Below are 16,269 nucleotides of genomic sequence, written 5' to 3' on the forward strand. Positions count from 1 at the left end.
ATTTGAATCTCACTTTCTTCCCCACAGGTATAATTTAACTTCTGAGAGTAGAGTGGCTGCTGACAGACACAGGTGTAGTTTAGGTGGGGCAAATCAGGACTTCTCATCTGAATTTTGGAAGAGAGGATTTTGCTTGAACCTCAGGTTGGATTCAGGGCCAGTGCTTCTGGTGGTGAGTCAGGCTGTTTTCAGGTTTAAGTTCAGGGGCATCTCTCGCATGCCTGCCACTGCTGGGGACTGAACACTTCATGGGGACAGCTCACACATTTGTAACCATCAGGCCTGGTCCTTAGTCTAGACATAATTGATGCAAGTGTTGGGTGCTTGCTCTTCTCTGGCTAAGTCCTGTGCCAGGAAAGCAATATGCGGAAGCTGGTAGCTTGTTTTATATTTTGAGTTCTCCTGTAAGTTCATTTTAATTTGGAAGAAGTCCCATAATCATCATCTTACCTTGCACTGGTAAAATGAGAAATCTGGTGTCTCAACTGCTAGTCCCGAGGGGTGACCTGTGTTCTTATCCCCTGTGTGACACATGGCTGATGTGAATAATCTTGGGCACACAGGCTTCCTTCAGCGTTCAGGAGTGTCCCTGTGGCCATTTCAGGGACAGAGGCTGAGCTCACCCACAGCAGGGCAGAAAAGCCCTTCTCTGGGAGGGTGTTGGTACCTCTCACTGCCTGGGCAAAAGGACCTGTGGTGCCAGGCAGCCCTTGCAGCAAGAAAACCACTTGTAAGATGTGGTGGGTGCAGCCTCTCGCACACTGCATCTTCCCTCCGACACACCAAATGTGCAGTGCTGTGGATGGTACCCCACATCCGTCCACTGCTGCATGGGCAAGTGCTTGGAGACTGCTAAATTGGACTCTTTCCCTAAACTTTTCTGCCTGAACAAATTACAGGTGATTTGCTGTGTGAAGCCAGTTCAGGTCTGCCTGCCTTCTCTCCCCCTTGAACGTCTCCTGCTTTTCTGCAAAGCCAGGGCTGTGGGATGAGTGTTAACTCCCTCTGTTCCCCCAAAACCCCACATCTTTCTGAAGAGGCACTGAACAGAGGGTGTGGAACTACAGCAGTGCTGAAGGAGGATCCCATTCACGCTTACATGTGTGTGCTGTTATTCCTCAGTACTTGTAGGCAGCGAATGAAATTTTTAGCAAGACACTGCAAACCTGCAGCCTTTTAGCAGAATCATGTCTAGCAGCACCCTGGAAAGAGAGCTGGTACCGCAGGGTGCTGCAGGGACAGGCAGGCTGTGGGAGGTGCCAGGGGAGATGGGTGAACCGAGGCTGTCGGCAGGGTTCCAGCAGGTTTATTTTCTCTATCCCTTTTAAATGGACTGCCACAACTACAGAATTAAATCAAGCTGCATTAAGACTTTGTGGCATTACCCTAAAGAAGCCGGATTTTTTCTCCAAACGCAACCCTTCAGCTCTAATTAAGGGGTGAGAATAACGTTAACTCCCCAAGAAAACTTAGAATTCCGGGCAAAATGTGGACAGAGACTCCCAAGGGCACCTTCATGGGGGACCGGGCAGCTAAAGTGTGCTACTACCCCTTTTCACAAGAGTTGTACTGACCACTACTGCTGCTGCTACCGCAGCCTGGCATGCTGATCCCTGTGCTGCAAGCAAAAAACCCAAATCCCCCAACCAATCAAGTCTGCTGACTATTCACTTTGCAAATTCAGTGAGTTGTAGCTTGGCAGCAGGAAATTAAAATGCATAGTTTTTCAGATTTGGGGTTTTTTTGTTAAGACTTTCAGAGGGGGTGCACAGGCACCGCCCCCCCGTACCGCAAAGGCGGGTGTGCTCTGCCACGGCATCCACGTGGCAGCGGGGCGGCGCGGAGGGCTCGGCCCCAGCCCCCGGCCGGCCCTGCCCTCTGCCGCGCCGTCCCCCCCCGGGTCCCCCGCGGCGTGGGGACGCGCAGGGCGCTGCCCTCTCCCCCTCCGTCCCTGGTTGCATTGCACCTGCTTGGAGCCAGGGATTAAAAAAAAAACCCCACAGTATTTTATTGTGAGGGTGGAAGGGGTGTGGAGTGAGAGCGGTTGCTGGGACCCGGGCTTGGAGATGGGGGGATGGGGGCTGCTGAAGGAGGAAAAAAAAAGGAAGAAAGAAAAAAGGGAAGGGGGGTGGGGTGGGGTGGTCTATTCTGGGGTAAAAGTGGCGGCGAAGAAGACGCTTTCAGGGCGGTAGCGTGGCCGAGCGGTCTAAGGCGCTGGATTAAGGCTCCAGTCTCTTCGGGGGCGTGGGTTCGAATCCCACCGCTGCCAGCAGAGCTTTTTCTGCTTCGGGCCGCCGCTCTAGCGCCCCCTGGCGGCCGCGCCGCCGGCCGCCCGCGAGAGCATTGTGGGTAGGAGGAGGGCCGCGTCCCCACGTGCCGGCCGGAGTGACACCAACATGGCCGCTGCCTGAGAGCCGCCCGCCGCGCCGCGCACCGCCACCGGGGAGCCGGCGGCCCCGCTGCCCGCGCCGGCCCTCCGCCAGGTAGGCGGTTGCGGCGCCGCTTTTGCTCTTCCCGGGGCCGCGTGGGCGGTGGCGACCCTGCGGGCGGTGGAGGGGGAGGAGCGCGGCCTGGGCTGAGGTGGGTTTTGCTTGTGCGGGGAGGGCGGCGGAGGCGAGACCGCCTGAGGGCTTGACACCGCGGGGCGCACCGGGGTCGCGGCCGTCCGGCCGGGACACTGACAGGAACCCACGCGGGTCGGGGTCGCCGTGGCGGGCCCTTGAAGGGAGCGGGCGGGGGTCCGGTGTCAGGCCGCGGCCCCTCGGCTCCCCGCACCGGCGGGCCGGCGGGAGCCGGCCAGTCCTCCCGGGGCTGTGAGGGGGCCGCGCCGGCCGGCCTGGGGCCCTTTCCCGCCAGGGCTGGCAGCTCTGCGCCTCCCGCCTTGGAAGGGCGCAGGTCACAGGCTAAAGAACGCAGCCGGCCGCCCCTGCCTGAGCATCGGCTCCGCGGGGAGCGTAGCACAGCCCTGCCGGCGCCGGGGGTCGAGGCGCCCGGTCCCTCCTGCTCCGGGGTGGATTTGCTTCATCCCCGGGTTACGCGCGGGTTTGGGCGGTTGGCCGTGGCCTCCCGCCTCAGGTCCTCCTTCCCTGCGCTCCCCCTCTGCTGCCAGGCTGCTGTGTCAGGAGAAAGTAGGCTCGGAAGTTGCCAGAAATGAAGACGCCGTTGCCAGCTGGGAGCGTTGGGGTGAGCAGGGCCCGTGGCTGAGCCTCTGCGAGGTGGAGCGCTGCCTGCGTGGAAGATGGGGCTTGGCACCGTGACCTGCCACGGGCCGGGGCTGCCCCTGTGAGAATTACCACACAGCAGCGAGCATCTTGATCCCTGTGCCTGGCACAACAGGCCTAGCACTTGGCTACATAAACGTTGAAGTGTTAAAGAAAGGTTCATGCTTAATGCATGATCTCTTAAATCCTGAAGATGTGCCTCAGTGTCATCACCTCCAAAGAGAGGTCCTGGTGCAGAGGAGCCCTCTTTGGGTTCACTACCAGAAGATGACTGTGCAAAGCTGCTTGCAGATGAGCAAAGCAAGGAGAAAATTAAGCAAATAATTGGGTCAAAATTGTAATTGCCATAAATGTTTGGAAGGTGCTTCAGGTTTTTTTGCAGCTTCCATTTTACTATATGCCATGGGCCACCCTCAGCTAGAGGATTGCTGCTAGGGCTGGACTGAGAGACCCCCTACAGAAGCAGGTCCAGGTGCCAGAGGAAATTATGGTAGTGATTCAGGAGATGGCACTTTTCCCACTTCACTGGTTCATTATCTATACTTTAAGGCACTGGTGTGGCAGGAGTGCCTGGCCGTTACTGCACTGCATAATTATATGTGAAGAATATTTCAAGTTTCGGTGTTGGCAGTGGGGGGGGTCTGTTATTACTGACAAATTTAGGTATTGGTAAAATGCTGGACCATTTCTTGCAGGCCTGGCTAAAAGTCGGCGTGTGTCAGATGACATGCAGATTTGCAGTTTTTCTTCTTACAGTTATATTAAAAGTCTTTGGTAACAAAAATTAAAAAAAGATAGCTCTGGTACCCAAATGCTCTTCTAAGCTCAAACTTAGAGGTAGGATTCAGTTGCCTCATCACTGATTTTTACAGTTCTTTAACCACGATGTTTTTCTTCATTGGTTCTAAATTGATGATGTTATAGGCAGCTAATGAGCACTTTCATTGGTCCTAGTGTTGGTCACATTGCAGGGGAAATGAGAAGATTTATATTTTTTGCCCTCCTGCAAGGTGTTCTAATGTTCAATGATCCATACCAATAACTTGCATTATATTTTGATTTGCACCTTAAAGGAAAGTCGTTTTTAAAAGAAAACAATTTTGCCAAAAGGAAATTTGAAACTGTTGATCATGTTTGCTATCTCCTAGTGTTTAATTCCATTCTATAACTCTTGTGGTGTCATATATATATGATGAATATAGAAATGTACACCACCATATATATACTGTAAATGTAGAATTGCATCTGCATGCCTTCAGTGAAAGCTTCATTCTGATTCAGAAGATTCCTTCGAGTTGCATGAGTATTATAAATTGTGCTGGGACACACTGCTTCCTATTTATAGACCTGTCATTATGATACTCCAGTAAAAGGAACTGTAGTCATTCTTTATCCTTAAATGAATAAGAAAAAAATGTAATCTCTGTAATACAACATTTTCCTTGAGTACTGACTGCTGGATTCACAAAGACATTTTGTGTATCATTGGGTAAGCAGTGTTAGATGAGGGACCAGAGGCCAGGTCCTTCAGGCTAAGTTTCTCTTTCTCTCCTTAGCCCAGGGAATCTTAATTTGTCTTCTGGAAAGTGGAATAACTTTTTCAAGAGAGAGAGAGCAAGCTAGCACATACTTGGCACTCAGGCTGTGAAGAAGGGAAGGGTAGTTCCCAGTCCTCTTAGGGGGGGTGAGGAAGGAGGGTATGGACCCAAGTCTTCTACCTTCTGGGTGTTATCACATGTTCTCACACATCTTGAGCATCCTCCCATCATCAGCTCTGTTCTGAATGAAAATTGCAGTTGTTTCATTTCATGCAGAGCTATCAGACTGGCTTTACATGAGCCTGCTGTGTCAGGCCACCCAGGGGACATGAGCGGAGAAAGCAATATTGGAACTGACAAATCTCTTTTCTTTAAAACAACATATTCATGCATGTATTTATGTGAGGAACTGAGTGCCTGATTGCAGAAACAGCTCTGATGTCAATCAGATATCACATACTGACGGTTGTGCAGTAACAGCTCCAGCCTGTGGTTAAGATACTGGCTTTTTGCCATTAAGGTTTTTGCTTTTCTACAAAATTGTTTCAAATGTGAATCTGAAATATTATTAAGTGGTAAATTTTGAAATACAGAGGCATGGTGGGAAGAGCCAGGGATATGCTGCTGCATAAAGAAATGGAAAATTCCAGTTCAGTACTGGGAGGGGCACTTTTTTGGTAGTGGAGAACCTGTAAGTGAAAAATATGGAATTGTACTTCTAGGTGGAATGGCAGAAACAGTGTAAATAAACCAGAGGTGTTGCCTGAATGGAAATTTGTCTGTGTAGTGATGTTAATAACACTCACATCCAGAATGCCTATCCAGCCTCTCTGAAAGGTTTCTTGGATAGCTGCATGTATATTAACGTGATGTTTTGAGAAGCCTGTTGAAATATACTGAGCTGGTTAAATTGTGTGGTGGCTTGTGTATTTAAAAAAAAACACGCCACCGTCTTGGATGTAACATGGATGCTGGCTTCTTTCTTTTACAACCTCTCTATTGCCAGCTGATCCTGGATGCTGCCTCTTTCTCTTCCTCCATAAGAGGTCCAGCAAAGAAACAAGCTGGCATTGAGGAGTAGAAGACAGTGAGGGAGGGTTCCTGAACGTAGATCTTATTTGTTTGCCTGATCATCTTTGTTGTTAAAAATTTCCTTGGTCAGTTTGGGAGAGATCTTATTTTTTTTATGCCTATTTTGACCAGTACTGGCTTATTAACAGTGTCTTAAAGGATCTGGACTAATTAACATTGTTGCAATGGCATCCCAAATAATTTGTAAATCCTTTTGTTTGATTTCAGCAGGGAAAAACTATTGTTGCTTTAGCTGAGGGATCATTTTTTATTCAAAGGTCTGAACCAGGCATGACACTGACTTCAGCACTGTATTGAACGTGATGACACTTTGTTCTGGAGCACCCAGTCCCCAGTTAATATCAGTCTTACTTTCTTTGGAGTTGGTGTGTTGTTCTGATGATTTTAAAGGACTCCATGAAAGGTGAAGGAGCCCTCATATTTTGGAGCTCTCATTTAGCAATACAATCTGAAGAGTCAGGAGACAAGGCTGCAACATATCAGGTAGATGAAATCAAAGTCAGCACATTCACATATAGGAAGACTGACTGGCCCCAAGCACAGCGTTTACACAAGCTTTTTTATTCTCTGAGTTTGTTAGCTGGGAGCTTACTCCATTATCTGCTTTCAAGGAATTTTTCTGAGAAGGGAAGCTAGTGAACCATGTGGCCCTGTCACTGACAGTGACGACTGCAGTCGCAGTTTCAGAGATCACACGTGCTGACTGACCAGCCAGTGCACTGTAGATGTGCTGGCTGGAAAACCAGCTGCTACCTGTGTGTTATAGTTATGCAGCATGTAAAAGATACACTTTATGCAAGTACAAAAGGCTTGTCTTTCCCTCCGCAGAGCACTGATTTAGTGCTCTCTTTCTTACATAACTGCTGGCTTTCAGAAAAGTTACAAGAACTTACCTATTTTTGAGACATTTGCTTGTCTCTTAAATTTGGTGGCAGTCAGTCAAGATTGTGGAGTACTGAGGACCTGATCATGCAAACACATACATTCCTTTGAAAAACAGACTAAACAGATTATCACTGAAAGGAACCAAGTTAACTTGGAACAAATACTCTAGGCCACATGTGGTATGCAGCGCAGATGTAATGACTCATGACATTTCTGATTTCTGTTTTCTTTCAGGTTGTGCCAAGGAATAAGCCAAGAAAAAGCTTTTTGTATCCTAGCATGGCAAATGAAGAAGATGATCCAATTATACAAGAGGTAAAAGTGCATTGTGGCAGCAGTGATTGTACATAAAGCTATTATTATTATTATTATTATTATTATTATTATTGTAGTTCTCAGTGTTCTTACATTGCTGAAATAATGTCATCAGCATCAGTGGTCATCTTACAATCAATGACTTGCTCTATGCAAGGAAACATGTTCTGTGGGCCAAGTATATGGCTCATGGTATCTATTTTGCTAAAATAGTGGTGCCCATGTTGGTGATTCAGCTCAGGTTTTTCACCCTTTGTAATCTTCCATGTCAGAAGAGGAACAGAGGTGGGAAACTTGCTTCTACCACTGCGTGTTTCCAGTGATTCTATTGCACATCTCTGAGAGCTGTAAAAAACTGGAATGACTTTGATGAGTTCAAATATCTGTTAAGTATGAAGCTAAAATGTTTCATGCTTTCTCCTAAAACAAGCAGTTGTGTTCTGATTCTGGGCTTCTTTAAAGGACTGCTGCGTCCCAAAGAGCAGCCACAGTGTCCTGTTCACTTTATGTCTGAATTTACACACCAGAAGTACAAGGAAGGGCAAGTTCGTAAGGAGGAGAAAAGCCATGAGAAAAGGAGTGGGAATTGTTAGGAGTCTATCTAAAGGTATTTAAACCAGCAGCTTCTGTATCTGATATTCATGAAACATATGTGGATTTTCAGTGCTGTTGGCAAAATGCTAATATTGAATAGGATTTGGGATGTCAGTGTCTCTTGTCTAATTTAGAAAGATTTTATGACAAAATACTAGTAATGAAGTTACCTTTCAGTCATACTGCCAAAGAAAGAACTTCCTCCTCTTTCTATAATTGCAATAACAGATTCACTTCAGCCCCTTGGAAAAAAATTTTCCTGTTGCATTTTGTATTTGTTTGCCAAGTTTCCTTAGAAGAAACACAGCTAGAGCCACTGTCTGCTGCCTAGGCGTAGTGGGTTTTTTTGTTTGTTTTTTAAAAAGGCCGACTGCAGAATTTCATGTCAAAATCAGCAGAGAGGAGACCTTTGACAAGAGAGTCATGAAGGTCTTTTATGTTAGAATTTGTAATGAAAAGCTAAAATTGTCAGTATTTGAGCTCTAGGGATTGTACTTTTATCTGAAGCTCCTTCCATTACAGCTGGCATCTGATGAAAGTTGTTTGTTTTGCTTTTTAGATTGACGTGTTCCTGGCCAGAAGTCTACTGGAGAAGCTGTATCTGTTTCAGGTATTTCAGTTAACTTTTATGCAGTGATAGTTTGTTTAAAATAAATTCAAAGAGCAGTAACTTTCCTTACTGCTTCAGCCTGCCAAGATCTTGGATATAGGCAAGCCTGTTTGGGCCTGAGTCAATTGAAATATTTAGTATTAAATCATTGCCAAGAGAAGAGTGGTCATTTATGACACAGACTTGTCATTAAATCACTCCCTTTAACCACCCTAAGGGAATGCTTTTAGTAGATTATGTCTTTTTATCATGGTTTGAATAAATTGGCATTCTCTTAGCCATTTTCTGTCATCACTGATTTCTGCCATCTTTACTAACAAACATTTCTTTAAGACTGGCCCTATTTAAAATGTCATCAGTATTCATAATTTAGTGCGAGTCATCAGAAGAACCCCCTTGTGTTGTAACTAGCGATCAAAGGTGGAAATACCTTAGGAAGGTAGAGGTCTGTTTTCCATTCTATGACTGAGTTTCTCTAATCATTTTATCCTTGTGATTCACTTTTCCCATCTGCAAAATGGGAAGTCTTGAGGCTGTCGGATGAAATGTTCATTATAAACCAGTGATGCCCACTGCCTCCTGTACAGATCCTCTGCACGGCACGTGCCAGCAGAGCACGGCTGGAGACAGGCTATGCAGCCTTCCCTCTGGGATACCCACAGTTGCTCCGTGTCAGGAGTGAGCATTGGTTAGTGCCGGGGCCTGTGGGTGTTCTGGAGAAATGGCAGCTCAGAGCAGGATACTGCTATGGCTGGAAGATTTCAGCTGGATACCACACTGTCCTCTCAGCATTCCCAAATGGTTCAGAAGAGAGACCCATGTGGCTAAACCTGGGCCTGGTGTCCTGACTAGCTACATGTGGCCCATGTCCTGTAAGCGAACGCTACTTGTGTAAACCAACAAATACTTTACTTTTAGGTAATAACTCTTCAGAGAGTTAATGCTGAGGGATGGGTTTTTAATTGCTCCTAACACTTCCTTTTTCTGCTGGACTAATGCGTGGTACCATTTTCCTGCATTACAGTTTATTGTGGCGTGTAGGGGGCAGGAAGGGGTTTGTGTAGTGACAAAGGCAGAGGACTGGGGGAAAGCAACAGGCTTTCTAGGTCATACTCCCAAATCCCCTGATGACTCACAAATCGGTCAAGTAATTTCTTTTTCTTGATGTCTTGTATCCATCTGGCAAATGGATCTACATGTGAGGGGACAGGGAAGATTGAGTTAATTTCTGTGAAGTTCTTTGATCTTTAAATGAAGAGGGTTTTATGAAATGGGTTTGTTTTCCAGTATCCTATTCGTCCAGCTTCCATGACGTATGATGATGTTACGCATTTATCAGCGAAGATAAAACCAAAGCAGCAGAAGGTTGGTCATCATTTGAGTCCCATCTGTAAAAGTCATTTTATGTTGTGCAGAATGTACTTAAGAAAAGCACGTTGTGCTATTAAGCTGTTATAACTACGCAACTACTAGCAGGACCAGATCTCTGTGCTTGGAGGCATGCGGGAGTCTTTCATTGTGTCTGTAAAGTAGAGTTTAGAGTAAGAGTAGTTTATAAAGAGAGGAATTCAAGTCATGATGGGAAAGCCACTCTTTTCATGTAAAACAGAGTCACTCAGGGAAACATAGTTACTAATGCTCATTCAGTCTGTAGGTGCTTGTGGTAATATAGCTTGATTTAAAAGGCCTTTACAATGTTCAGAAAAGGGTTGAGCTTTGGAGGCATGCTCTGTCTTTCAGTGTCAGTGCAGGTCTTGATTTCTCTCTCCTCTGGCTGTGAATCAGCAGCAGCCCTTTTGAAATCAGTGGGGTTGTATAGGTAGTGAAAATGTAGCCAAAGCTAGAATGATTGCACTTGCTTGCAAATGTATCCCAAAACCGTGGCTATGATTTTTAAAATGCCTGTCCTGGTTTTGGCTGGGATAGAGTTGATTGTTTTCGTAGTAGCTGGTACAGTGCTGTGTTTTGAGTTCAGTATGAGAAGAATGCTGATAACACTGATGTTTTCAGTTGTGGCTCAGTAGTGTTTAGTCTAAAGTCAAAGACTTTTTCAGCTTCTCGTGCCGAGCCAGCGAGAAAGCTGGAGGGGCACAAGAAGTTGGCACAGGACACAGCCAGGACAGCTGACCCAAACTGGCCAAAGGGGTATTCCATACCATGGGACGTCCCATCCAGTATATAAACTGGGGGTGGGGGTGGGGGATTGCCACTCGGGGATTAACTGGGCATTGATCGGCGGGTGGTTAGCAATCACACTGTGCATCATTTGTATATTCCAATCCTTTTATTATTACTGCTGTCATTTTATTAGTGTTATCATTATTAGTTTTTTCTTTTCTGTTCTATTAAACCATTCTTATCTCAACCTACGAGTTTTACTTCTTTTCCCAATTTTTTCCCCCATCCCACTGGGTGGTGGGGGGAGTGAGTGAGCAGCTGCGTGGTGCTTAGTTGCTGGCTGGGGTTAAACCACGACAATGCCTTATCTAAAAACGCAGAAACAGATGTCTGTGATACTAGGATTTTGTTCTGGGAAGTGTTTAAGGAGAGTGCTTGTGCGAACTTTGGAGTTAGGATGCATGTTGTGTTCAGGAAGTCTTCTATTAAAATTAGCAAACATTTGCATTGTAAGCCCTGTGCAGACTTGTAAATCTGCTGTCTTCTCATCCAGGGACTTGTAACTAGTTCAGTTTATGAGTGATGTAAAGGGGAAGAAAAAATGAGGCAATAGCTGTGATACACAAATTTATATCGAATAAATAAATATATATATATATATATATGGCTCACCCTGAGGAAGAATATATACTGTATTATTATAGTATATAAAGAGAAATGCTATGCAGGAAAATGTTTATTTTTGAACACTTGTCTGAAGTTTAAAGTTTGAGGGGGGAATAGTTCTCCTTGTAACTAAAAGCTTGGAGCTTGTTTCTGTGCTTCGACCACTGTAAATCAGGAATAACTATGAAGTCAGTAAGTAAGTGCTGCAGTCTCAAACTTAGCAGAATCAAGGCCTTTGCCCCTGAAGAGGACATAGTTTGTACTGTTTTGTACCCAAACTGGAAGGAAACATACCTTAAGTTTGAGAGATTCTGAGTGGACCCTCAGTGATGGGGAGGCTTGAAGGATATTGCTTGTGCACTTGATCTGTACTGGTAAGTAAACTAGACTGATAATGTAGTGGAAGGTATCCAACAAAGTGAAGGTATTTTTCAAGGCTGCCAAAAGAACTCTTGTTTCTCTGCTTTCATTCATTTACATGGGAGTTTACGTATCTCTAGCTTATTGTTAAAATGTCACCATCCTACAAAAACCCATGTATATGCTCAGCTTTATGCATGAGAATTGCCCTGTGAATTTGAATGATGCTGCTTATGTATTTAAATTTGCTGTAAACCTATGGAAATGTTAGCAAATGTGGGATTGAATTTTAATTTATATGTTTGGGGTTCTGCCATGGTAATTAGCTGTCTTTCCTTTCATATTATTTAGGTTGAACTTGAAATGGCCATTGATACTTTGAATCCTAACTACTGTCGCAGCAAGGGAGAACAGATTGCTCTCAATGTAGATGGCACGTGTACAGATGAAACAAGTACCTATTCCTCGTAGGTGTCCTCTTTGCCTTCATTTCCTTTTTGTGGTGAGCATAGATATATGTATGTCCACCAGGGCTTCAGGGAAAGGCGAGAACAAGTGGCTGTACAGTCTCGGGGGTGCTTTGGACACTGTTATATAGCAAGTATTCTTGGAAGTAAGCTACGTTCTTTGGTGTGCTCCATGAATTCTGAATTGCAAACAGAAAGATGGGTATGTATATTTGCTGCAGTTGTTGATATTCTGTTTTTAGAATTGGTGATTTCAGACCTTTAACGTCTCTATGCCACATTGCCTGTAGAATACAATCTCACAGCATTCATCTGTCTGCAGGAAGCTGATGGACAAGCAAACTTTCTGCTCATCGCAAGCTGCGAGTAATGTTTCCCGCTATGCAGCTGCTGTTTATAAAAAAGGTAAGTTTCTTCTGCTTACTGCTCACATCAGTGAAACATGCTAATTTCAGGGTTAAAATACGACCTATTTGTTCTTTTTTTCTCAGCCTAGGTTTTAATTGACTGACGTGTCTTTAAAGCAAGGAAAATTTTTCCTTGTCAATATCCCTGGAGTCCTTGAGAAGGTCTAGCAAAATTGTAAATATTATATAAGAACACTGTGTGTTTGTAGATGGCTCCAGGATCTTAACAGTGCATGGTGGCCTGAAATAATATACATTTGCAGCATAAACTTATCATCATTATTTATATTACTGTCTACATATAATTGCGTCTGTCTCATTTTCCAGTTCAACACTTTTTGCCCCTCTCTTGTCTCGTAATGCCATCACGGAGTTTTGATCTGATCATCATTTGAGATGAAAATATGTAGATTGTCTTCAGTGGTGACTGTCAGGAGTCTCCTGAACTATAGGTCAGGTCTGAGACAGAATGTAGCTCTCTACAAGATCTGGTTTCAGCACAAAAATGAAAGTAACATAAATAGGTCTTCATCTTTCATACTCCTTTGAAATCCTGAGCACTGGATTAATTTTTTCACTTCAATTCCTTTCTACATTTTACTGTATTAAATATTTATGTTTAATTGAAGCTGTGCCTTTACAGAGATAGGGAGATGATGAAAAGTGCTGTCCTTGTGCAGTGGAAAAACCCCCAATTTAAATCAATGTTACTTCTTTTTTTCAGGTGAACTTCACCTGACTCCACTACATGGAATTCTTCAGCTGAGGCCAAGCTTCACCTACTTGGACAAGGCTGATGCAAAACACCGAGAAAGAGAAGCTGCTAATGAAGGTAAATGCTCCATGAGTTGTGTTTTCTTTTGGGAGGTGAGATAGAAGTTCTCTCTATAATTTTACTGATAAGAGTCATTGTATTCTGAAGGTGTTTATTATTATAAACATATTGATTATAAGTTGTCAGATTATTATGCTGATCTTATTTTCAGTGTAGCTGCATAAATGGTTTTGTGGGCACAGCATGGGGGATTGACAGAGGGATAGGAGATGGTGGGTCCTGTCACAGGGCAGTAGTAGGGAGTGTGTCACCACTGCCACTGAAAAGTTGCACGCTACAAAGCTCATGGGAGCAGGATCTCCTATCATAGGAGCAGTGTGGTGCTGTCATACATTGCATAGCTTGGCAAGCTGGGATTGAACCCATGGTTGTGTAGTTCCTAGTACCACTTTCTTCCTGCATGGGTCCCCAAACAGTAACAGATTGGCTTTGGCTCTTCTATTGCAGTGGTGTGTTTATTCTGTTGTATTTTTGGCAGGTGGTGATTCATCCCAGGATGAAGCTGAAGATGATGTTAAGCAAATTACTGTATGTTTAAATTTCCTTTTTATGATAGTTCAGGCAACAGTTCACAAGAAAGCATGACAATGCACACCCAAATAAAAGGACAGGAAACCTTAGCTAGTCCTGGTGACCCTGGGCTGGGGGGAGTGGGGGAGCAAGATGGACTTGCCCTTGTTGCACAAGCATAAAGATAGCACTGACAGCAAGGCATGATTCATTTGAGCTAGAGCCCCTAGTTTCTGTTACTTATGTACCAAATAAATAATGCAGGTGTTTTGTTTTGAGGGTTTCAGGGCTGTATTTAATGATGCCCAAATCTTCTAGGTACGATTTTCCCGCCCTGAGACCGAACAAGCTCGTCAACGACGTGTTCAATCCTATGAGTTCCTGCAGAAGAGACAAGCAGAAGAGCACTGGGTTCATCTACATTATTATGGCTTGAAGGTAGGTGTGTGCTGGCTGCTGAGGAGGCCACCTGAGGCTGAAGGCTCAGCCAAGTCTAGAACTGTTTCTAAATCTGGACCCATGGGAATCAGGGAATTATCAAAAGAGAATGAAGAAAAGTAGGTCTGTAGGCTTTAACAGACTCTACAGTGCCTACAGTACCTCCTCTGCTGGATAATGCTTTGGGATCTGCATGGTGGAAAAGGTTTAAAACTGAGAGTTGGACAAACATAAAGGAGGGGTCTGAGTATGAGAATCACTCAGGTCTTGGATTATGAACTGGATTTTGTGAAAGACTTGTGTAACCCAGTTAGTTGAGTGTCAGAAATCCTGTTTGTCTGACCTGCATGCATGTCTGTCGGCAGATTTCAAAGTCATAGCAACAGAAATGCTCCCACATCACGTGAGCGTTGTTCAAGAAAGTGAAAGCAGAACATTAGTTAGTGAGGTGGAACGCTTGAATGGTGCAGTAATGACAGGGTGGTCACAGTTTGGATTGAGCAATCCAGCTCTCTGGCATTTTGTATGTATTCCATATGTGGTAGCGACTCTTGTTTTTTTCTATATCTCCAGGATAGCCGTTCTGAACACGAGCGCCAGTATTTATTTAGTCAAGGTCATGGCCTTGCTGAAAACACGGAATTAATTAAATCTCCCAGGTAATGGTTTTGATGGTTCCCTACAGAAATTGCAGTAATTTGTTGGGATTGTTTTCAGGGTAATAAGCAGGTATATTCTTTAAAAGTCTGCTGTTTGATAAGTCTATCCATGATAAAAATTGAATAGTTTAAAAAATACAGAAACAAACTTCAACTTATTCAGGTTGCTTTCTTTGTTTCCCTGTACTCTGAGAGTAAAAGTAGTCGTATTCACTTGGGATTGTAGCCTCTTGTACGTTATCACAACCCTGCATTATTGGGATTGCAAATACTGTAGAGGAAAAGTAAAAGAAAAGCTCCTGGTTAAAATAAATTAAAACACTGAAGCCAGTAACTTCCATTGTTAGCAAATCTTATAAAACTTGGTTTTGTGATTTGTGAGACATACTGGAAACTTGTTCAGTTTTGTTTCTTGGTGACTGCAGCTATACAGGAATCTTCCCATGATGCAGTCAATACTAATGCTTTGCTGTAATCTGATACAACCATGGCCAAGTAATAGGAAAGTGGCATTGTCTCTCTGTTTAGTGGTGTGGATGCGTTTTTCTTAACATTTCACGTCTTAGTGGAACAGTGCTAGGTGTTCTGAGAAGTCTTTGGGATCTGATTCTTTCCTCACAGACACTGGTAGTTACATGGGTGGAGAAGACTTTTTGCTTATTGCTGGCCTGATTCTTTCTGTCTACAGGACTTCACATTACCCCTCTTACTGCCGTGTCAGAGCACCTGTGTTTAATGTATTTACTCTTGCAGTTTCTCTGTTTGGACACCTCTTCTGTACAGAAGAGCTGGGATTATGACTCCCATTTATTTTGTACCTTCTCTTTGGGCAGATGAATGTCAATAGTTTTTACTAGTACTGAATTTACAGAGGAAGATGGGAGAGAAAAGGGAAGAGGTCTCTCTTCAGGCTAATATTTGTTTTGTAGATACACACAAGTAGGATTGCTCTAAGCAAGAAATAACTTTAATGTACTTAAACCTGGGAAGTCCCACGACAAGCATTTTAAGGATGTGTTTTCTTTTCTTCTAGTGAATATTTAATGATGTTGATGCCTCCAAGCGTAGAGGAAGAGAAGTAAGTGTTTGTACAGAATGTTCAAAGTCCATATTGGCTGGATGCTCTATTTCATGGGCTGCAAATCTTCTTGTTTGCCTGCAGTGACAAACCAATGGCTCCAAGCAATGTGCTTTCTATGGCCCAGCTGAGAACTTTACCCCTTGCTGATCAGATTAAGATCCTGATGAAGAATGGTTTGTAGCTTTTGTAATACATTTGCACTTTACTTTGTGACTTCTAATTGCCTTAGATGAGGTACCTTTCCTAGTAGTACCAGTTCTGTCACCCCACCAGACAGTCTGTCTGGCTCTCTCATTCTGTGAAGAATCCAAATCCCGAGCCTTTCCTTAAGAAGACCTGCTGTGCAGGGACGAGCAGTTGGCAGCAGATCTGACTGTTGATCTGTATGTTTGCAGTCAAGTTACTCTTAGAATAATTTCTAATCTGATGCTAGTTTTCTGGATACATCTATTTCAGCAGGTATCTCCTGGAAT

At 44.3% G+C, this 16,269-nt stretch overlaps 1 protein-coding gene and 1 non-coding gene across 3 annotated transcripts in view; both read left to right on the forward strand.

Moving 5' to 3' along the window:
• Positions 1-2,187: 2,187 nt before the first annotated feature.
• On the forward strand, positions 2,188-2,269 carry TRNAL-AAG (transfer RNA leucine (anticodon AAG)). The gene has a single exon. It is a non-coding gene; the product is annotated as a tRNA-Leu (tRNA).
• A 117-nt stretch (positions 2,270-2,386) lies between these two features.
• Positions 2,387-16,269, forward strand: part of POLR3E (RNA polymerase III subunit E) — a 32,281-nt gene continuing 18,398 nt past the window's right edge. Inside the window, exons 1-12 of one of the 2 annotated variants that reach the window (XM_049791093.1) lie at positions 2,387-2,580; positions 6,971-7,051; positions 8,205-8,255; positions 9,543-9,620; positions 11,751-11,866; positions 12,189-12,271; positions 12,998-13,105; positions 13,587-13,636; positions 13,937-14,056; positions 14,630-14,715; positions 15,749-15,793; positions 15,878-15,969. In XM_049791093.1, coding sequence (XP_049647050.1) covers positions 7,016-7,051; positions 8,205-8,255; positions 9,543-9,620; positions 11,751-11,866; positions 12,189-12,271; positions 12,998-13,105; positions 13,587-13,636; positions 13,937-14,056; positions 14,630-14,715; positions 15,749-15,793; positions 15,878-15,969 — 865 coding nt within the window. In that variant the 5' untranslated portion in view covers positions 2,387-2,580; positions 6,971-7,015. The remainder of the gene's footprint in view (positions 2,581-6,970; positions 7,052-8,204; positions 8,256-9,542; positions 9,621-11,750; positions 11,867-12,188; positions 12,272-12,997; positions 13,106-13,586; positions 13,637-13,936; positions 14,057-14,629; positions 14,716-15,748; positions 15,794-15,877; positions 15,970-16,269) is intronic. The other variant, XM_049791094.1, reaches the window with a different exon arrangement.

The sequence above is a fragment of the Accipiter gentilis genome, chromosome 33 (assembly GCF_929443795.1).
Source record: "Accipiter gentilis chromosome 33, bAccGen1.1, whole genome shotgun sequence".
In the NCBI taxonomy this organism is placed as follows: domain Eukaryota; kingdom Metazoa; phylum Chordata; class Aves; order Accipitriformes; family Accipitridae; genus Astur; species Astur gentilis.